The sequence below is a fragment of the Rattus rattus genome, chromosome 9, assembly GCF_011064425.1.
Source record: "Rattus rattus isolate New Zealand chromosome 9, Rrattus_CSIRO_v1, whole genome shotgun sequence".
Classification (NCBI taxonomy): Eukaryota; Metazoa; Chordata; class Mammalia; order Rodentia; family Muridae; genus Rattus; species Rattus rattus.
The window spans coordinates 36,459,908-36,483,275 of record NC_046162.1 but is presented as its reverse complement, the minus strand read 5'-3'; the positions used below and the strand labels follow the sequence as shown (position 1 = coordinate 36,483,275).

The 23,368-nt window shown below is 48.0% G+C and overlaps 1 protein-coding gene across 3 annotated transcripts in view; it reads left to right on the top strand.

Annotated features, from left to right (window-relative positions):
- Positions 1–23,368, top strand: part of LOC116910616 (solute carrier family 22 member 4) — a 95,732-nt gene that overhangs the window by 14,567 nt on the left and 57,797 nt on the right. For 2 of the 3 annotated variants that reach the window (XM_032914564.1, XM_032914563.1), the window contains exons 2-5: positions 6,937–7,040; positions 9,108–9,262; positions 17,896–18,067; positions 19,493–19,619. In XM_032914564.1, the coding sequence (XP_032770455.1) occupies positions 6,937–7,040; positions 9,108–9,262; positions 17,896–18,067; positions 19,493–19,619 (558 nt within the window). Of the gene's footprint in view, positions 1–451; positions 536–6,936; positions 7,041–9,107; positions 9,263–17,895; positions 18,068–19,492; positions 19,620–23,368 lie in introns of those variants that run through there. The other variant, XM_032914566.1, reaches the window with a different exon arrangement.

The window sequence follows — 23,368 nt, the reverse complement described above, 5'->3', positions numbered from 1 at the left end:
TACATGCACATGCACAGATACACAAACTATCACTATCACACAGAAACACACACATACATACATACATGCACATTCACACATACTCACTCACTATCAAACAGAAACACACACATACACACATGCATATGCACACACACATACAAGCTCACAAAAGCTTGAAGACACCATGCACTCAATTCTGTGGCTACATCAAGAACTGCAGAACTGCACAATTCACAAGTGTGATTTCTGTTATGTAAAAGTTTATCTCAACAAACCTATCATTAACAAAAAGGAATTAAACACCCGGGGTCTTTGTTTCTGTTTCTCTATTTTGCAGATGGTCAAGAAATTTCACAGTCAAGTTATAAGGAAAGAGCTGGGGTGGATGCCTATGTTGTTAACTGTTGCCTCTTCCTTTCCTCCCGGGAGGAGGCTAACCTGAGAGGACACTCTAGAGACCCGTTGCTCATTCTTAAATGGACCGATGCTAATTTCTTATTCACAGTCACCTCTGGGATTAAAGTCTGTTTATAGAAGGATTTTAGACCTTGTGGTAAGAACTTTTCTAGCTTTTTTTCATACTTGGATGGAAGAAGTTTTATTTGTAGGAATCTCTTTTCCTCAAGTCAGGTTCACAAGTAAACACTTTATTACCTGCATGACGTTAAGTCGTGGCTTTAGCACAAAGGTATGGGATGGATGTTCGAGAGGGAACCTTTCCTGAAAGAAGTTTGCTTGCACTTGCACTCCCTGTCTCAGGAGGGACTTGGGTCTCATCTTTAAAGATAATGGAGCAGGTGGACTGGAGAGACGACTCCATCAGTAAGATGGCTGCCTTGAAAGCAGGGGGACCGGGTTGAGATCCCCATAAAAGCCTGACATGATAGCATGGTGCTATATAACTCCAGCACTGAGGACATGGAAACAAGCAGATCCCACTGGCCCAGCCAGACGGCGAACTCAAGTTTGGTGAGAGACCTTGTCTCCCAATATACACAGTGGAGGAAGACCTCCATATATATGCACACAGCCATGCAGACCTCTGGCCCCCCCACACACAGGCGTGTGTACCTGTGTACCTACATAAAACACATGCATATACCACATACACACAACTATTTTTTTTAATAAGGAAGCAGGCTGATAAGAGTGCACGAGAGGTGAGGTCACACATCAGAAGTGCCAGAATCCCAGAAAGCCTGTGCCCTTTGCTCAGCGTCAGACTGCCCTGCAGGATTTTCGGCTTTGCGTAGGACTTATCTTTATGGTCTTTTATGACTTTTGAACAAGCTGAAACTGCCAGGCTTGACTACAGGGAGAGTTCAGAATCAAACGCATCTTTCAAGTATAGAAAACATAGGTACTCCTCAGCCCCAGAACCACACTTCGCTATTACTCCTAATTTGGTCAGTCTTCATTCCTCAACTGTTTTGGTATGTACCAGGTGCCCAGCCCTGTGCTGTTCTAGCATCTAAAACACAATTGTACTAATTATTCAGGCATGAGAGCATAATCCTTTGATGAGGGCTAAGGGAGGTTGCCGTGTTCTTTCCCTCTAGCTCGAGAGCAAGGAAGATGTAGCTCAGAGTAGAGCCTACTAATGAGGATGTGGGCCTCGTGCAGACACACGTGCATAGCTGGTCTGTCTTGCTCGACCTTGAGCTTTTATGGAGGAAAGAACTATGTCCTATGCCTAACACATACCCTGGCCTGGGGCAGGTATTTAATGTTAGCTGAACAAATGATTAATTAATTCCTTTGATCAGTCCAGTAAAAAAAAAAAATTTGGACGGGTCCCTTCATTGCTCCAATGCCTTCATTTATTCATTTATGAAATGAGAAAAAAAAAGGAGTAGCCGTCCCCTAGGACAACATTGAGAGCTCTTGAAGCAACACAGCATGTACACTAAGCACCCAGGATACTACAGTCACTGGGTGTGGAAGCACAGGTCTGTAATCTCAGCCCTTGAGAAGAGCTGAAGTTCAAGGTCATCCACAGATACATAACAAGTTCAAAGCCAGCCTGGGCTATTTGAGACCTCATCTTGAAAAACAAAACAAAACAAAACAAAACAAAAACAAAAAAAAAAAACCCACTATGGTTGTTACTCTTATGATGATAATGTCAGGAGGCACAGGAAGCCAAGAGTGACCTTTCACCTCTTCTTCTTGTTTGTTTGTTCTCCTCACAGCAGTGTAAGATTGGATCCAGGGCTTGTGTTTGTTGGGCAAGCACTCTGCCATTGACCTACATCCTCAGACTGTTCCTCATCACCTTCTGAAACATCTACTGAAACAGATCTGAAGGGCCTATGATCCAGCTAGGTAGATTGCACCCTGCTCTGTTGTAGGAACCTTGGTCTTAGACCCCGAGGAGCTGGGGTTGCACATCCAGTACCCTTCCCCCTGCATGGCTTGAGACAGCTGGTTACCACATTTCACTCTTTCACCGGAGAGGAGATGGGGAGCCTGTTTTGGAAACATAGTGTTTAAAAGAACATTTCCCAATGTGATGCCAGCCATCTGAAGCTTCCGCCTTTAGGTTCTGATTCTCTAACTGGAAGCTTGTTTGCGTGGTGTGTTCATGTGCGATTCACAGGTAGGGAGCAGCTTGGTCCCATCAGAAGAAGTCGGTCTTCCAACAGGTACGCTACAGTGGCACTGCTACACAGGAAGTGGCTTCCCCAACAACACGCCTTAGGGTGGAAGGGCTTCTCTCTGGACTATTGCTTGGTTTACTAGACCATAGCCCCACAAGCCGCAGAGATTTCTCTGCCAACCAACCCAACCCCTCCCTCAGGGCTTTCCAAAGAGACTCCCTGGACACAAAAGCCCTCAAAAGAAACTAAAGCCCCAGGCCCAACCATGGGCAGCCGTGTTGTTTAACCCTGACCAAGGTTCCAAAAGACATGTAGTGCCCCATATGGAACTGGGACAAATGGCTACTGTGTGTTCATGGCTGGTCAGGACACTTTGTTGGGTACCTCTTCCTTCTCCTGGAGGGAAAGAGACCCACAGCCATGGTCTTCAGGAAAGAGAGTTGCAAGGAGCTGGTTCAATCTCACCCCCAACCCCAGCACCCATCCTTCTGGCCAGAGAGAACAGGTTTGATCCCCATCCCCTGAGGCTAGCTTCATGTGTGCAACCTGTAGTAGCCACACAGGGCCACACTTGATTATATTGTTCTGCTTGTGTGTTTCGAGTTTTTCCTTTCTTTAAAAGCTTTTGTTTATTTTTTTAGCCAAGGGATTGCTGTACAGCACAGGCTAACCCCAAAACGCTTGCTCCTCTAGACTTGTACCACCATGCCTGGCTAGAAACCCTTCATTTCAGAGGCAAGGAAGATGTCTCAGTGAATAAAGTGTTTGCCATGCAAGCAGCGTGACTTGAGTCCGAGCCCCAGAGCCCACATGAAAAAGTACATCTGTGATACCAGCACTGGGAAGGGGTGGACAGAGATCCCTGGGGCTTTCCTGGCCAACCGGCCTTGCCTGTAGTGAGTCTCAGGTCCCCTGAGTCACCCTGTCTCAAAAAGTAAAGTGGATGGATCCTCAAGTGCAATATTTGATGGACCTCTGACGTGTATGTGTGTGAGGGAGAAGATGTGAGGGAGAAGAAAGGGAGAGAGAGGAAAGGAGAGAGAAAAGTAAAGAGAGAGGAAGAGGTGGGGAGGTCATCTAAATTTTGTACTTGCAGGTTTTGAATCATGGGTCCAGAAAGTTCAGGTTGCACTGGGCCTACATGTTACATAGAATTTCCTCCTTGTTTTTGCTCACGCTGGGTCTGGGTCCACCTCCAACTGCCTTTCTCTTTCCTTTCTGTCTCAGTCCTTTTATTTGATTGGTTGCTTGGTTGGTTGGCTTGAGTTTTTGAGACAGGGTTTCTCTGGTAGCCCTGGCTGTTCTGGAACTCACTCTGTAGACCAGGCTGGCCTTGAACTCAGAGATCTATCTGTCTGCCTCTGCCTTCCTAAAGGTGTGTGCCACCATGCCTGTCACGAAGTCCTTTCTTTGCCTCTCAATTAAGTCCTGACAGAGAAACAGTTAAAAGCAAAGCAAAACAAAACAAAACAACAACAACAACAACAACAACAACAACAACAAAAACCCTCAAAGCAGAGGACATCCTACTTGGAAGTGCTTTGCTGCCTTTAAGTAGCTGGAATAGTGACAGCTGCTAGCTGGCATGGGAACACCTCTGCTGGCATAAGATTTATCGGTGCCTTCTCCCCATAGTCCTAAGCAATTGTCTCCTTGTGTCACATTCCTGGAAGAAGATCAGGAGGTCTAAGCCCTGCCCTTGGAGATAGAGTGATGTGTCTCTCTGTCAGAGTTAGAACTCTCAGCTGTCTTCCATGCTTTGGCCAGCTAGTTTTGGGAGAAGGTACCCATTCATTCAGGTGCATCTCACCTACTACTTCTGGTCCATAGGCTGACAAAACACTGGAGCCTGGCTGGACAGCAGTAGAAGGCTTGTGGTCTGTCTTCTCTCCCAGAGTTCATTCGGGGACCTCAGATCCATTTTTATTTCTGAGTAATTACTTTTCAGCTTCATTTAATGTATTACTATTCGAGCGGGTGGTTGATGAGGGGGCTGTACCACAGAGTGCAGGTGAAGGTGAGGGGACAACTTTGCTCAGTTGGTTCTCTCCTTCCACCTTTACATGAGCTCCAGGAATTGAACTTGGGTGGCCAGGCTAACTATGCAAGCACCTTAGCACTCTGAGCCATCTCACTGGCCCCATTTCTGGGTAGTTTATAAAGAGTGAAGGTTTGGACTGGCAAGATGGCTCAGTGAGGAAGAGTACTTGCTGTGCAGGTGCTTATGCAGCTGAGTTCAAATCCCCAGGAATCATGTAAAAGGGACGCCAGGCATGGCTGCACTTGTCTGTAACCCCAGCGTTAAGGGTTGGAGACAGGCAGATCCTGGGAGTGCACTGGCCAGCTATCCTATCCAAATTGGGAACTTCCAGTTCGATGAGAGACCTGGAATTTCAAAGGAATAAGGCAGAAAGTGATAGCGGAAGATACCTGATGTATTCCTCTCCCCTTCGCAATATGTGTGGACGCACACTCACATGTATGTAGCACGCATATATAAATATATATATTAAAAATCATGTACACATGTCAACACACATATAGAATAAAGGCTTATTCAACTGCAGGTTATGAAGGCAGAGGAGTTCAATGTATCTGGTGTGAACCTTCTTGCACAGGGTATCGGTGAGACAGAAAATTGTTACCCTAGATCTATCCTCTTCCAAAGCTGCTGTCCCTTTGGGTTAAGCCCCACCCTCATTACCTCAGTTAACCTTAATCACCACTCCAAATTCTTACCTCCAAATGCCATCATTAGATTAAGTCTGTTTACTTGTTTAATACCTTACAGTGGGGATTAAATTTCACCATGAGTGAACAGTCACGCCATAGCATGAGGTGAGGCAAACCTCAGTCTAAGGAGCCTCGCACTGATCCTCGGGTTGTTTCTGGGGGGTTAAAGAGCTTACTTCCTGGTCCATGATCTTCTTCTGCAGAGCCGTACTTTGACACCTCAACCAGCATCAGAGGTCTAGAGTGACCCCTTACGGAAGGAAGTCTCAAGGACTAATTCTTGAGTCTCAGGACTTAGGCAAGCAGAAGGCTTAAGCAAGCTGTCGTTGTGCAGAGGGCTTGATCACTGAGCAGGCCCTTCTAAAACCGAGCTGCTAGAAAAAGGTTCTAAAGCCAGCTCTCAAACCCCATTGCCAAAAGCAAACCCTTGAGCAGGACAGTCCGGTGTGACTTCTGGCCTGAGGTTTTATAACCTCCCTGACCTTGTTTGCCCTGATTGCCTTAGCTTTTTTTTGGCCTAAGCTTTTTTGATTGTTCGTTCGTATTTCTAGAAAGACCTCTCTGTACTACAGGATGAGATATGGAATGATGCATATACATGAATTAATTTAACTCAACTGCACTTTGAGGGCAGCAGCTATGGGGAATAAGAACAGAATTGCTCCACAAACCCCATGGATGCCAGGTACCCATTCAGGGGAGCAAGGGATAGGCCGGAGGCAAGGGTCCTTCTCCTCAGCCAGATCGTCTTGTGACGCACTGTTCCCATACATACTTCAAGTCCAAAATACATAAACGGAGGTCATGAAACACAGTTTGAAATCTCTGCAGCCTCCCTTGAGACTGGGCTGAATTGACTTCAGAGGAAATCTGGGAACAGAAACTCTAGCTGAAACTGGTTTTATGGATCCACCAGCAGGAACTTGTTAGCTTGGTAGCAGCCCACAGGGCTTTGTGGATGGGAGGAACCATACTGTTGGGAAGGCTGACTGAAAAGGAGGGGGAGAGGATTTGAGGAAGGTGGCTCAGAAAACCCCTGAAAAGGGTGGGTAGGACTAGCACAGCAGTTTCTGGAATGGGTCACGTGCTCCATCTACGTTTTAGGGGATTAGAGAGCCAACACTCTCCAGAGAAGTCTGCTTAAAAAAATAAACTCACACAGCACTGGGCTATTTTCAATGTTCAGCAAAGGAGATGACATTTTATTCTTGGACCAGATGGCCATGTCTTACACCTCACTTTCCTGGCTTTTCACATCTCTCCCCCTGTGCTAGGCTGCCTCAGAGGGACAAGGGCTCCTTTGCTTCATACTGCTTTGTGGTTAAGGGTTCGCTGGCCTTCTTGATACATCTATGTATAAATAAGCAGGTCGAAGCCATCTCCTTCCTCTTGAAGGGGAAGCTGCATCTCAGTGAGGGACAGTGGCACACCCCAAGGTACTTGTCACATTGAATGACAGAGTCAAACCCAGAGCTATACAGCCTGCACCCTTTGCGCGGAGCCAGCGGGCCAGCACAAGGGAGGGCAGTGCACCTGGCATCCATCTGGCGCTCCTTGGCGTGGGGCACGGGCGGGTCCTGCTGGAGGACTGGGCTCACACTGCATGCTGTCTTGTTGGCAGTGGAATCTGGTGTGTGAGGATGACTGGAAGACACCCCTCACCACCTCCCTGTTCTTCGTAGGCGTTCTCTGTGGCTCCTTCGTGTCTGGGCAGCTGTCAGACAGGTAAGGACACTGGATGGGGAGCGACGGGATGTAGCAATTTACTATGTCAGCCTATCTTGACATAAGCCCAAATCCATGGGCTTTCTACACAGAGAAGAACCCTCTGGGCACTGGGTAAATTATAGGAGGAGCCTAGCATTTGGGGTGCTAGGGCTTGAGAAGAGGATTACAAGTTCAGTGTCAGCATGGACTGGATAGCAAGACCCTATCTGACTAGTTAAATAACTCTTTCCCAGGTAAGTCTTCTGTGCAACCTTGACTGCATCACCCCTACATGACAAGACCTTGCCTACCCACTCACTGTCAAACTAGCAAAGTCAATAAACAAGTCTTTCACACGTGGGGCTAACATGTAACCCTAGCCTCGGCACCCTGCCAAGACCCACTCCTCTCACGCTTCCAGACTGAACTCACGGGGCTTTGGCCAAAGAGATGGCAGTATCAACCTCACCAGAAAGCAGAGCCCTTGGACCACAAGCCCCTTCACAGGGCAGGATGCTGTTGCCATCACTGCCCCACACTGTGCCCCCCAACTTGTCAGGGTAGTGGGTAGGCGACTCCTCATTGCTGCACAAACAGCCAGAAGCTAGAGTCAGGCCAAGTGGCCCCTGCTATGCACTCTCTGAGCCTGGGAGCTGAGCCACGGCTGGGCCTGCAGCCACAGAACTGACCCACGCTGGCTTTCGGCCACCAGAGCTTGTGGGCTTCATGGAGACAAGATTTCAGTATCCCTGAGTCATGTTTACCTGCTCTAGATGTTTTCCTGTGGCCAAGGTAGGTAGGAGTGCTAACTGGCAGTGATGGATAAGGTTTCCTGGGGATTTTACCCTCCCCACGGCTTTAAAGCCCAGTGGGAATGAGGCAGGAAGCTCCTGCCCATGCCCATTCTCCGCCTGCCCATGGGGCATCACCAGAATGAAATTCTAAAGCTTAAATTGACCAGTGACACAACAGACATGGCTGAGAACGACGTCTTCCCACAAAGCAGTTGTTCTCAATGTTAGAGACACATAGACACACCTGGGAAACTTCATAACACCCCAATATTCACTGCATTGCAGATAAATGAGACCTGGGCAAAGTGGGGTGCTGGCATGAGAGGGGATGCTCCTTCACTTTCCCTAAGGCCTGTCCTGATAAGTCCATCCTAAACTGAAGAGATGTTAGATCGAAAAAATGTCTTTACACACCTAATAGCACATGCTAGCTCAGCAAACAGCCAACTGTAGAGGGCCAGTTGTCTGCCTTCACTGGTCTGTCAGCTGTGTCGCTCACTCTTAATGCTCAGCCTGGATAGAGAGGCCCACAGGTCATACCTCTGTGCAGCAGGGAGAGTGGAGAGAATCCAAGGGCAGAAGTCAAAGCAGGTGTTCTAACCCAGTGTACAGCACTTACCCACCACTGTCAAGTCATGACGTCCTGAGCTGAACCATTGTAAGTCAAGAACTGTCTTGTCGTTTTTTAAAAGCTCTCTGGTGGTTCCAAGTGCAGCCAAGGTTAAGAAGCAACAGCCCTTGAGGGAGTTTCTAAACTTACAGAACTCCCATGTGGGGATAGAAGTCTTTTCAAACTGCACTTTGAAGGGTTGTTTTCTTTGAGACAGGCCCAGGATGGTTAAGGATGGTCTCAGAATGGCTATAGTGGCCTTGAGCTTCTGTCCCTCCTGCCTCAACCTCTCAAGTGCTTCGATTACAGATATGCCCCACCACACCCAGTTTACCCCATTCTGGGGATAAAAGTCGGAGCTTCATTCCTGCTCTGTTCACTAAGCCACAGCCCACCACCCCGCTCTCCAGCCCTCCCTCAGCTCCTTCTAAAGATCAGATTTGTTGACGCGATCCTCACAGAAGATGCCCCGTGTTTGCCAGAAGCGAGGCTTGGTACCTTGGAAGGTAGTTCCTGGGCAGATGGGTGCTCCTCCAGGGAGGAGGCTGACAGAATGTCATGGGGAAGGGGAAGAAAGAACCAAACCTGCATCTGTCTGCCTTCATCCTGATACAGGACAGAAACTCCAGGGGAGCCAGGCTTAGTTTCACCACTGACCCTGAACTATGTTTTGTTCTACAGGTTCGGCAGGAAGAAAGTCCTCTTTGCCACCATGGCTGTGCAGACTGGATTCAGCTTCGTGCAGATTTTCTCAACCAACTGGGAGATGTTTACTGTGTTATTTGCCATCGTGGGCATGGGCCAAATCTCCAACTATGTGGTGGCCTTCATACTCGGTAGGAACGACTTTAAGGTTCAGGGCACCTTCATGCAGTCAGCCCTGTGAAAGGCCAGGGAGGAGGGAGACACTGAGTGTGTGTCTACACCGTCCTCAACCTTGGACACGTGTGTGTGGTGGAGGGGGCTGCGGCTTCGGGCACCTTGTGCCTGTCACAGCAGGACAGGGGCTCACAGAGGGGGATGGGGTATACAGGAGCTGAGTCACATTCTCAGGAGCAAGGGGCTAGGGACGGGAGGTTCTGGGCGGGGAGACAGCAGGGATATGAAGTCCTTGGTCTGGGCTATTAAGGCGGAAGGCTGGTGGTCTAGAAAGGGACTTAGTGGGGTTGATGTGGCATATATAGAGGAAGGAAAGGCACCTGCTAGGTGGCAGGATTCTGTCCCACCTGGGCAGATCTGCTTTGGCCTGAGTCTGAGCCCACACCCAGAGCATAGGAGCTCCGCACGGGACAGCTGTGCCTCTCTGATAACAGTCCTACTGTTGGAAAGCCAGGCTGAGGGAGGGCAAGCCATCAGTTCCTAGGCCTTGGGGAGGCCCTGGACACTCTCCAGCTTTTCTGGGGGAGGAGATGAGGTGAGTTTCATGGAAATTGTTCAGGGTGTTCTCAAAAGTGTGATCACCAATACACTCTCTAACACCCCCTTATTATGAGAGGAGATGAGACGGAGCACCCACAGCACAATAAACAAAACGTCCTATAATATTTAACACGATCATTCTAGTTGGCCCGGAATTATCCCAGTTTCTCCCCATTGTTCCAGCATAACTATTGTCTGTGCTCTGTGATAGGACTCGAATGGGCTTTCCCACACCTGCCTATGTGGTTCCGATTGCTCTCAGGAGCCTGTGACTCACTGGCCTTGGCCGCGGTATGTTCTGTTAGCCAAATACATGTGCACACTCTGTCAGGTTGCCAAGGTGGAATTGTCCAAATTCCATTCCTTTAATTATTGGTGAAGGGCCTCTTGCCACGGGCCCAGCCTCGTGTCGGAGGAGAGAGGCCTCACGGGAAGAGATAGAGCAAGCGGGAGCCCCACGGTCCCATGTGCCTCAATAGATAGCCCTCTCTTAAGCAGGCCATGGCATGAAGAGAGGGGTTCTCGGCCTTCCAAGGATGAGGGGTGGAACAGGAGTCTTTCTGAGGTTCTCTGTGAGGATGCACATGTGTTCTCAGGAGACAGAGACAGGAGAATGTTCAGTTTTAGGACAGCCTGGACTATGTAGCAAGACCAGGTCTCATAAAAGAACAACGACAACAGCGACAATGCCTTACCATAACAAATACTATTGTTTCTGTAGAAGGCAGAGAAGTTTGCGTAGAAAGAAAAGAGCTGCAAGCAACGAGTGATGTAAGACCTGGGAGGGGTGGGATGTGGAAGGCCCTCTGGAAGGAAAGACAAAGGCAGAGCAGCCCAGGCTGGGAGCAAGGATGGTGTGTGTGTGTGTGTGTGTGTGTGTGTGTGTGTGTGTGTGTCTGTCTGTCTGTCTGTCTGTCTGTCTGTCTGTCCGTCCATCTCTGTCTGTCCGTCTGTGTGTATGTATGCATAAGTATGAGCACAGGAGTGTGGGTAGGTTGAGGCAGAGGGAAGCACTGGGTGCCCTTCACAATTGCTCTCTGCCTAGTTTTTTTTAATTAATGTTTATTTTGTATGTGGAAGGGGGTGTACACAAGCCATAGCACACGTGTGAAGAGCAGAGAACAAGTTGTGAAAACTCATTTTCTCCTTCCACCACACTGGGCCCTGGGAGTCAACTCAGCTGATCAGGACTGGCACTGAGCCAACCAGCTAGCATTCACCTTACTTTTTGGCACGAGCTCTTACATTACACTTGGAGCTCTCGGGCTAACTTACCCCAGAGGGCCTCCTGTCTCTGTCCCACCAGCACTGGGGTTTCAGGCGTGTTCCATAGTGCCCAGCTCTGTTAGGCGGGTCCTGGGCATTTGAGCTCACTTCCTCATCTTTGTACGGCAAGCACTTTATCCCCAGGCTCAGCCACCCAGCCGCAGCCACAGCCCCCCCACGCCCCACAGCTCTGGCACTGCCTTCCCCAGCCCTCCCTCCTCCCCACGTGACCACGGCCTCACATGCTGGGTAGAGAAGAAGAGGGCCAGGTCAAGGGTAGTTTGGAGCTTAGGTGTGTCTACAGACACAGGGCTCCCTGATTACCTGGCCCACCCTTCTCATTCTAGTGGGCTCAGAGGGAAACTGATAACATTAGGTTCTGGGATAACACTTGTGTTAAGATCTGAGGTCTGACGGCCTAAGACTGTCACTGATCTGTCCCAGGACAGATGGAGTCCCAGGCAGCTCCTGCAAAGGAGGACTTGGTGGAAGGACAGACGTGGTGGCTGCTGGTTTTCCTGTGGCGCAGCAGCGCCCCCTGGTGTTTCGGGAATAAAATAGCTACTTTCCAGGCTTTTGGGGTTTTTTGGGTTTTTTTTTTTTTTTTTTTCCTCGAAGCCAGTTTTGAACCCAACAGATTGTTGTTATTTGAGAATTTCCCTGACCTTTGATCCTCCCTTCTCTGGAAATCTGGATGCTTGAGATGGTAAACGTTCATCCTGAAGATTAATCTTTGCATTGATTCCAGAGCCCGAATTGTTCCCAAAGCAGCACAGAAATGAGCCTTCTTCTGGGCTGCTCTTAAAAACCTCACCAGGCTTGCAAACGTCTCGGGGTAATACAAAAGGCAAGCCAAACTCAAGATCCTCAAAGCAACACAGGGTGGATGCACCTCCCAGAGCGAGGGAAGTGAGACTCAAAATCAGGGTCAATGAACTTCTCACACCCCAGCTTTCTAGGCCCCGTGACAATCTCAGGCATAGTACCCTCAACCTGCCTATAGACTTCTGGGTAAAATGCTAGAGTGGTTTTCCTTCATCCCCGGTAACGAACCGCTTCTCTGCAAGGGAGGACTTGGTGGAAGGACAGACTTGGTAGCTGCTGGTTTTCCTGCAGCGCAGCAGCGCCCCCTGGTGCTCTATCTACAGAAAACCTAAACACCTCCTGCCTTGATTGATCCACCAATTTAGTATTTTCCCCCCAGCACTTCTAACGTCAACACCCAGCCATTACCCTGCCCCCACCCCTGCTGTCCTTGCTGTAGCATCTCTTTAGACATGTTTAAATCTTGCTTCCTCCAGACCATATGTTTCCCTTTCAATAAGTACGCGCCTGATGACATGTGCTCTATAACTCTGGCTACCAGGGACCTCAGACACATTTGAAATTTAACCGCATTAGTTACACAGCTTTTATCAGCCACATACTTATTTTGTATTGCTTTTCGCTAATGTATTAATGTACTTTTTATACTAAGGATCGATCTGAGGGTTTCTTGCACGCACTATCTAACTGATCTACACTCCAGCCCTTAAATGCTTTAAACTTGAAAAATAAATGTCCTGGTCTATTTGAATGGAAGGACATAGCCATATACCACAGGCTAGCTTATCTCAAAAACCCGGATTTCGTTTTCTGTGTCATGGCAGAGGAAGCCCCCTGAGCACATTGCTCCCCCGTCACAGGAAGCAGGGAGAGATGGATGCTTGTGCCCACCTGGCCTTCTCCTTTCTATTCAGCCAGGCGCCCTATCCCACACCCTGCTCCCACCCACATTTATGGTGGGCCTTTCTCCTCAGTTAACCCAATAGAAGCCTGATGAGGTAAATTGTCAAATCTGCTCCATCTCCTGGCACGTGCACACACACTTCTTGCCATCCACCCTTATGTTCTGGATCCCAGATGGAAAGCACGCACACACGCACACACGCGCACACACACACAACCTTTATATTTTAGTAGGCCTTAATTAGCTCAATAGTTAAGCCACTCCTGAACCTTCGTGTGGCTAATACACCCCACTCTGATATTCCTGAGTTAATGCTTACTAAATCTATATTTTATCCTTGCTGCCCTGGACTCTTCTGGGGCCCTCCTGAGGCTGTTTTCCCCTTCGCACCTACATTTTGGCCGTCTCTCCCTCCTGCACCTTCCCAGTGTGGTCCATCTCCTACACCCTTGTCATGGAGGAGTCCTTCTTCCTTCTCTCCTGAATTTCTTGCCAGGGATCCTAAAAGTCCTGCCTCTGTCTTCCTGCCCAGCCGTTGCCTGATGGCAACTTTATGTCCCATTCAGAGACAACTAGGGGCAGGGACTCTCAGCACAGACATGTGGGTTCTGGAGTGATTTCAGGAGCCCATTAACACAAATGGCATTAGAACCAATCCACAACAGGAACCCCTCACAAACATACCAGAGATTTGTCTCCTAGGTGATTCTAGATCCCATCAAATTAACAAGGAGTATTATCCATCACAGGGGGACTTAGCATAGAGGAGCCCACACTCTCCCCATTGTGATGCAGGACACTCCTCCCTTAATCCATCCTAGCACATCTGTTTCCCAAGTTTGTTCCCTGAGCTAGAATCGCCGTAGGTTTCAGTTGCATTGTGTTGCCTGTCCGGCTGCCTCCTCATGGAGTGCCTAGTGTTTCCTGGGGCTGGATGACAACATTTTGGTGCAAAGGGAAGGCAGCCTGCCAGGTAGAGGCCAACTAGTGGCATAATCTCCTAGAGCTGCCGTGGCCTCATCAGAACCAGGGCCCTTTGATTGGGATGTGAGAATTTTGTTCTCCAGAGACATTGAGAAGCCAGACTTTGCCTAGGATCAGGAGCCTCCTGAGCTCCTGAGGATAGGGATCTGGGTCAGCAAATCCAGAAGTCATCTCTGCCATGGGTCTTTTCCCCAGGTGAGCACACGGAGAGTTCCTTGCATCTGCCAGGCTTGGGGCCCTTTCCTGGTGTTCCTTACAGAGAACTGTGTGTCTCTTAGCCAGTTTAATGATCAGCCCAGGAAGGACTGAAAGACATTCCACCTCACAAGACAGGAAAGACACATCTCTTGTGTCTCCACTAGCGGCCCAGCTGAAGGACTGGTTCATAAGACAAAGGGCCTGCCCGGGGAATTTTCTCCTTGAAGACCAGACATGCATAGTTGAGAGATACGGCTTACATCCTGGCTTTATCACTGTGTTTGGGTTCATTTGTTTGCTCTAGGATTTTGATTTGTTTGTGTTCTGTTCATGTGTCTATGTGCATGTGTAATGTTCAAGTGTGTGTATGTGCATGTGTGATGTTCAAGAGTGTGTATGTGCATGTGTGATGTTCAAGTGTATGTATGTGCATGTGTGATGTTCAAGTATGTGTATGTGCATGTGTGATGTTCAAGTGTATGTATGTGCATGTGTGATGTTAATGTGTGAATGTACATGTGTGATGTTCAAGTGTGTGAATGTGCATGTGTGATGTTCAAGTGTGTGAATGTGCATGTGTGGAGAGCAGAGGTTAATATCTTATGTCTTCCTCTATCACTCTCTCACTGAATCTGGAACTTACCGGTTCAGCTAGACTGACTGGCCAGCAAGCTCTCGGGATCTTCCTGTTCCCATCCCCAAGTGCTGGAGTTCCAAACATGTGCAGTCCACCCAATTTTCATACAGGCTCTGGGGATCTAAATGCAGGTCCTTACTTGATCAGCCAACACTTGACCCACCGAACCGCCTCTCTAGCCCCTTCGTTTGTGGTTTTGAGACATGGTCTCTTATAGCCCAAGCTGACGTTGAGCTTAGAATTTATGCCACCAAAGAGCTCCTGGCCTTCTTCCTTCCACTTGGTGAGTTCTGGGATTTTTAACTATGAGCTGCCACTTCCAGTTTGTATCACTGTCACAGATAAATGATTGTAGGCAAGTGCCTTCAGCGCCTTATGTCTCAGCTGAATGTAAGATAATGGTCAAAGGCATCATTTATATAAGCGCTTACCCTGAAGTCGGGCTTAAAGAACTGGCCAGAAAAGTGTTGGCTGTGAAGACGATGATGATGGAAATGATGGCAGTAGTGATGATGGTGGTGGTGGTGATGATGGTGATGATGGTGATGATGGTGGTGGTGATGGTGACAATGGTGGTGATGATGGTAATAATGATAATGATGATGGTGGTGGTGGTGATGATGGTGATGATGATGGTGACAATGGTGGTGGTGATGATGATAATGATGATGGTGGTGGTGGTGATGGTGGTGATGATGATGGTGGTAGTGATGGTGATAATGGTGGTGATGGTGGTGATGATGATAATGATGATGGTGGTGGTGATGATGGTGATGGTGGTGGTGATGGTGATAATGGTGGTGATGGTGGTGATGATGATAATGATGATGGTGGTGGTGGTGATGGTGGTGGTGGTGGTGGTGATGGTGGTGGTGATGGTGATGATGGTGGTGATGGTGGTGATGATGGTGGTGGTGGTGGTGGTGGTGGTGATGGTGGTGGTGATGGTAATCAAGACAATGCACAATGTTGGTGATTATTCACATCTTGGTTGCTGCTCTGTGGTTGTGTTATAATACCCTGACAACAGGCACCTTAGGAGAAAGAAATGTTTATTTTGGCTTACAGTTCCAGGGGGGTTCCAGGGGGCTACAGTCTGTCATGGTGGGGAAGGCATGGCAGCAGGATCATGAGGTGGACATGACAGTCAAGAAACAGAGTGACAACATTTTCTCCCTACGTAGGAAGCACGGCGAGAAAAGCAAGGGGAGTCAGACTATAAAACCGAAAAGCCTACTCCTAGATGTACTTCCTCTAGCAAGGCTTCACCTCCTGAAGGCTCCATCACTTCCCCCAGTGGTGCCATGAGCTGAGGCTATGCGGTCAAATGCATGAGCCTATGGGGGACATTTCTGACTCAAATGACAGCAATGTGTAAGGAAGGGAGAGGTCCTCAAAGTTAGAGAGCAGTGGGGCTTTTAAGGAGCTGTTTGCATAGCCCACTGAGGTCCACAGGCTGCAGAGCTCTGTCCTTGCCTGGGACCTGGTGCAAGGCAAAGCATGCCGAGTCTGCTACCGTCTGCTCTTCGCTATGGTTTCTCCCAGTGCTACGGTTTCTCTCCCTGGCCTCAGGCACAAACGGGTCCCGTGTGTGTTTCTTTTCCATGATCAAATTCTCAGCTTCTGGATTTTTTTCCTCAGGAAACACACACACACACACACACACACACACACACACACACACACACACACACACACACCATACCTGTTCATTGTCATATTATAATCCCAGCCAGAGACCCAAAGACAGCCAGGTCATGGCAGAGTGCATTTCATTCACAGAGTAAGGAAACATCTGGAAATGACACTCATGAAACTCAGAGCAATCAGACGGCGTCCTTCGGAATGAGTGTACAGGCTGAAGGATGCCCCTGCTCTGTGAGGATCATGAGATACCCAGCCTCAGCTCTCTCAAGAAACTGAAAGAGGGGTTGGGGATTTAGCTCGGTGGTAGAGCGCTTGCCTAGCAAGCGCAAGGCCCTGGGTTCGGTCCCCAGCTCCAAAAAAAGAAAAAGAAAAAAGAAAAAAGAAAAAAAAAAGAAGAAACTGAAAGAAACGCATCAGGAGGGGAACCACTGAGGAGTGTGACTTACTCTCTCCTTTTCTATTCAGTAGAGGACCCCATGCCACACACCAGTGCTGTCCACATTTATTAAATTTTCTTTTTTTTTAAGATTTATTTTATTTTATATGAGTACACTGTAGCTGTCTTCAGATACACAGAAGAGGGATTCGGATCCCATTTCAGATGGTTATGACCCACCATGTGGTTGCTGGGAATTGAACTCAGGACCTCTGGAAGAGCAGACAGTGCTCTTAACCGCTGAGCCAACTCTCCAGGCCTGCTGTCCACATTTATGAAGGGTGTTCCTGGATCAGTTAACCCAATCCAGAAACTCTTGCAGACATGCTCAAAGTCTCTTCCGAGTGATTCTAGACTCTTCAAGTTGACCATTGATATTATCAGTGTTTTGTAGTGTGGGCAAGTCCTATACAAAAAAATAAAGCTCTTGCTGTCGGCTATATCCCTGCCTTCAGGTCAGAAGGCCAAGAGTGGATTCTAGAAAGGGCTAAGGCTCCATGACAGAGGCTGTGCTAAGATCCTAACCTAAGTGACACCATCTCTGAAAACCTGCTGCTGAGTGGTCTGCTGTGTGCTTGCTGCACGGGACAGAAACCCACTGCCAGTTTAGCTTTCCCTGAGACAATGCCAACTGCATGTGGCTTTGAGCGTTTGCTCTAGTCACTGAGTGTGTGCCTGTCACCTGGGATGTCACTTTCAGGGACATTAGAACACTGTCTGCCTGGGGAACATCAGCTCCAGTACAGGCTGCCAGCTCTGGGAAACTCCAGAGGCAGCTGGCTTCTGAGTGTCATGTCTCAGGGTTCAAGGACAAGGGGTGTCCTGACAGCTGGGAGAGCCACTGTTGTCTCATGGGCCAGTGAGTGAGTGTTCACATACAGATGAGAGTTGTGGACAAACCTCCCACAGCCTGACTCCATGCAGCGTCTTGAAAGAGCCACTTCCTTTCTCTTGGGCAAGACAGTCTCCATGTCTCACACTAGCCTCTTACTCTGAGAACACAGCATTGCCAGAAGGCAGTAGTTTCAATGGTAGAGCCCTTGCCAGACATTCATGGATTCAATCCCCAGCATTGGAAAGAGACTCCCGTCTCAAAAAGCAGATGTTGAAGAGAGCAGAAATGCTAATACTGCCTGCCCATCGTTTTGAACAGGGACTGAAATCCTGAGCAAGTCGGTTCGCATCCTCTTCTCCACGTTGGGAGTCTGTACATTTTTTGCCATCGGCTACATGGTGCTGCCGCTGTTTGCATACTTCATCCGAGACTGGAGGATGCTGCTGTTGGCACTGACACTGCCTGGGCTGTTCTGTGTCCCCCTGTGGTGGTGAGTACAATGGCTATTCCCAGCCAGCCCTCTGCTGTGTGGCAGGCAGCCCCCCCAAAGATAAGCTGCTCACTTAGCTGCATCTGCATGTTCTCTGCTGCAGCTTGCCTGGGGCCTCCAAACTTCCAGCACTTTCTGCATCTCAGTGAGGGGGCAGGTGCACTGTAGGAAGCCTGGGTCTCAGGAATGCTAGCCTTCTTCCAGAAGCTTCCCACTCCAGTCTCTTGCCCATTTATTTCCATGCTGTCTGTGGAGCTGGTACTGTTGGATTGTGTTTTTAACTTTGTGCTCAATTTAGGGCACTTTCCTTTTTTCTTTCATTTAAAAAATCATTACATTTTTTTTAAATTATTCACTTTACATCTTGATCACTGCCTCCCTCACAGTCCACCCCCCCATTCACCCTCCTTTTCTTCTCTTATAGCATGACCCCACCCCATCCCAGGTATCTCCCCACCCTGGCACATCAAGTTTCTGCAGGGGTGAGGTGGTGCTTCTCCCACTGAGGCCAGAGAAGACAGCCAAGTTAGGGGAATGGATTCCACAGATAGGCAGCAGCTTTAGGGATAGCCCCTGCTCCAGTTATTTGGGACCCACATGAAGACTGAGCTGCACATCTGCTACATATGTGCAGGGGGCCTCCGTCTAGCCCATGTATGCTCTTGCTTGGTGGTTCAAACCCAAGGGTCTAGGTTAGTTGACTTTGTTGGTCTTCCTCTGAAGTTCCTATCCCCTTCAGGCCCCTCAATCCTTTCCCCAACTCTTCCATAAGAGTCCCCCCAGCTCCAACTGATGTTTGACTCTGGGTCTCTGCCTCTATCTGAGTCAGCTGCTGGGTGGAACTTCTCAGAGGACAGTCAGGCCCCTGTCTGCAAGCATAACAGAGTTTCATTAACAGTGTAGGGATTGGGCTGGAGGGATGGCTCAGTGGTTAAGAGCACTGTCTGCACTTCCAGAGGTCCTGAGTTCAAATCCCAGCAACCACATGGTGGTTCACAACCATCTATAATGGGATCCGATGCCCTATTCTGGTGTGTGTGAAGACAGCTACAGTGTACTTATATATAATAAATAAATAAATTAAAAAAAAAAAACAGTGTAGGGATTGGTGCTTGCCCATGGGACGGGTCTCAGGTTGGATCGGTTATTGCTTGACCATTCTCTCAGTCTCTGCTCTATCCCCTGTTCCTGCATTTCTTGTAGGCAGGATAAATTCTGGGTAGAAAGCTTGGTGGGTAGGTTGGTGTTCCTATGGCTCTGCCACTGATTAACGATAAATATATATGTGTATCTATAATTTATTTATTTTAAACCAAATAGAGTATTTTCAACATTAAGATGGCCTGGGACATTTTTCCATGTATGTTTGCTAACCTCCAATTCTGTGCTTATAAAAGGTTATGAACCCTTGCAAATGCATTCCAGGTTTATTCCAGAGTCTCCCCGGTGGCTGATATCCCAGAGGAGATTTGAAGAGGCAGAGCAGATCATCCAGAAAGCCGCAAAGATGAATGGCATCATGGCACCAGCGGTGATATTCGATCCTCTGGAGGTGAGTGAGCACCTGTGCACAGACATCCCTCTTGAGAGGAGCTCTGCAGACTTTCTTTTACGGAGTTTAATGTAACTCGCTATCTGTCAGGTGCCCACAATGCACTGGGCACTGCGCTAGGTATCAGGATGGAATCACGGTCACATTCTCAGGTACAATGTTAGGAGGCATGGTGCTGCACACCTGCATGTCAGCCGTGTACAGAATGACAGCAGGGCAGCCAAAGCCTGAGGAAGCAGGTTCACCCTTGGAGGACAGCAAGATTAACACAGGTGAGTAGAGGCCAGGGTACTGCTGGCCAGGCTGAGGGAAAGGACCCTCAGGACACCTGAAGAAGATCCTCATAGCTGTACCTGTGGTTTGCATGTGTGCTAGGTAGGGCTGCACATGTGCTACAGATTTGGTAGCAGATTGGGGGCAGGCGTAGGTCCAGTCCGCATATGCTCTTTGGTTGGTGGTTCAGTCTCTGAGAGCCCCAAGGGTCCAGGTTGGGACAAAGCATTCTTAATCCTTTGCTGTTTGAATTCAAAAGTTCATCCCGGTCCTAGTAAACTTAACTGGGTACAAGAAGGACATTGGCCACAACTAATGCTTCTGCCATTTAAGGCTATTAGTGTGTTTTATTTATCAGATAGAAAGCTTCATTCCTATCTTTAAGAAATATACAGTGTGACAGTGTGATCGTGGAGAAAAGTTGACACAGAAGGAAGTATCAGAAAATTGACATGGACAAGTCAGACTAAAGTTCAGAAACACAAACCCCTCATGGGACCTTGTTTCTGTTTGCTGCGCATATATCTTGAACTCAATACCCTCATTAGAAGAAATGGAAGCCTTAGTTTCCCCAGCCGTGTCCTCTCCCCTTCTCCACCACTCTCTAGCAACCCATGTAGGAGAATCTGCAGCAGCCTGCAGCAGCCAATACGCCCGATTTAGAATGTCAGTAAAGACACTACTCGGTGCCAGGTAGCCGCTCTGACTCACACGATGCTCACGTTAGCCACTGAGAGGAGGTCTGTGAGCTTCATTTTACGAGAAAGAACGTGGAAGCCTGCGGACATGACTTCCAGAGATCACACTGCTTCCAAGCTGTGATTTTCCAGGATTCTCTGGAACCAAGTGTGTGTTCTAATAAACTGAAATTTTTACTTTGTATCAGGGGCTGTGATATTAATTCAGACAGGATGCCATTCGAATAGCATCATCTTGAAGGATAAACCTCACCGTTCCCTAGCTTTGGAAGCCCCTTCAACCTAGTCATGTATCTAATCCAAAAACATTTGGGTGACTCTCCCAGACCAGAGACAACCACTGGATTTAAGAATATAGTTGCCCTGATGTTTCTGTACCTGAATATATATTATATTATATTATATTATATTATATTATATTATATTATATTATACTATATTATATTATATTATATATTGCTAGAGGCAAGTCCTCCATACACTGTGAAGAAAAAAGTCACCATGAGTGCAGAGAAGATGGTTCCAGTGGTAAAAGTGCTTGCCGTGCAAGTGTGAGGATCCCCAGAGCCCATGTGAATGCCCAGTAGGAATGGCGGCCCACTTGTAATTCCAGCCCTGGAAGGTGGAGACAGAGTGTCCTAGTTACAGTTACTTTTCCATTGCTGTGACAAAACACCATGACCAAGGCAACTTACGTCATTTCGTCGATCTTACAGGTTTCAGAGGGTTAGTCTAGGACAGCAGAGTAAAGACACGATATCAGGATCAACCAAGAACTCACCTGTTGATCCGCAATTAGGAGGCAGAGAGAGCACCCTGGCAAGAGTGTGCCCTTTGAAACCTCAAACCTGTCCCCGGTGACACACCTTCACCACCGAAGCCGTGCCTTCTAATCCTTCCCAAGCAGTTCCAGAACCTGGAGGCTAAGCACTCAAATACATGACCCTAGGTGGGCCATTCTCAAACCATCAAACATGGAATCCCCAGAACAATTAGGCTAGCAATATTAGCTATGTGAGAGACCCTAGGTTTGATTGAGAGAACCAGTTTCAGCAAACAAGACTGTAGTGATTAAAGACGATTCCCAGCATCAACCTTGGGCCTACACATGCACACAATACACACACTCCACACATATATGAAAATGGAAGGAGCAGGGAAAGCATCATGGCTGAGAGCTATGCAAACACACGCCTAATTAACTGGAAGACCGATGTTGACACTGCTACAAAGGGCCATCTTACTCCCTCCCAACTGAAATGCCTTCCTTACGTCTCTTACAGCACACATGTCATAGGGTCACAAGACTGCTACTTTACCCCCAGGAGATCCCCTACCTCACAGCCTTATACCGTTTTTTAGCCTCAACCTTAGTCAGCTCGGCTATCTAAATTCATAGCTTGTGGTAAATGAGCATCTGTTAATTAGCAGTGGAGAAGTGAAGATGGACATTGGGGACAGGAAAGGATTACCATTAACCATGGATGGATAGCCTCTCTTTTCCATGAGGCAGTGATAACAATAACAGTCAAGATGTGCTGGGCATTTACGATGCTGGGCATTTATATATTATTTAACTTCCTCAACTCCCAGTTAAGCTGAGTCTCAGAGAAGACAAACAGTAATTTGCCCAAGTCCTTAGCTACCCTGAGTCTGATAGTTTTGTTGTTGTTTGCTGTTTAAAGACAGGGTCTCATGTGGCTCAAGCTATCCCTGAACTCTATGTCTCTAAGGCTGGCTCTGAACTCCCTAGGTAAATAAGGCCGGTTTTGAACTTCCTATGTACCTAAGGCTGGTCTTGAACTCTCAATTCTGCCTTCACCTGAGTTTCTGAGAAGGTATCACCAAGCCTAGCATATACACGGCCCAAGGTCCTTAAATCTCTCCCTCCCTCCTGTGGAGCTGCATGGCCCTCTCAACTCAATAGGCTTTAAGGATCCCAGCTCAGTGGCTACCCATGTGAAGGTTGAGTGAAGGAAAAGCTGGTCAGCAAGCATCAGTGGTGTGGATGCCATTTATCTTGAAGGCTTCTGCATAAAATGGGCTATATTCAACATTTTAAAGCATGACGGGTTCAGGAAACAAGGAAGAGAGAGCAGAAAGACTGGGAGAACCGGATGATGAGGAGAAAGTATGTGAAATGTTATCCTTTGGACATAGCATAGCCATGGCACTAAGGAGCTCTCAGCAGCTGTGGTTACCTCCAAGGTCCAGCCCTTCAACATCCCAGCATGAAGCAGGAGAGCTGCATCGATTCTTGGTCCCAGTGGTGGGGTAATGGCTGCCTCAAAGAGGGGGAAGAGGGTGTCATTCTCCTTCGTGGGTATAACTAGATATGAAATTAGGAGGAGAGTATGCTGGGAATAAAAAAAGATTCCAGAGGGAAAGGGAGGGGAATATGATCAAAACCCATTAGAGGCATGTATGAAATGGTCAAGAATGAATTTAAAATTGTGTAAATATTTAAATAAAGAGTTAGTTAGAATGAGCGTCATATTTGGAGATGTCCTTACGGCTCCTGATTTCTGGACTTGGAAGCGAATCAAATGTTCTGTAAGAGTTGAGTGGATGGGCTAAGGAGCAGTTCAGTGCATGGAGTGCTCACCCAGTATACACAAAGCTTCAGGCCCCAGCAACAGACCTGGCATAGAAATGCAGTCCCAGCACTGGAGAGTGAAGGAAGGAGGTTCGAAGTTCAAGATGATGTCTATCAACATAGTGAGTTAAAGGCCAGCCCGACGTACATGAGACCCCATCTTAAAATAATAATAGTAATAA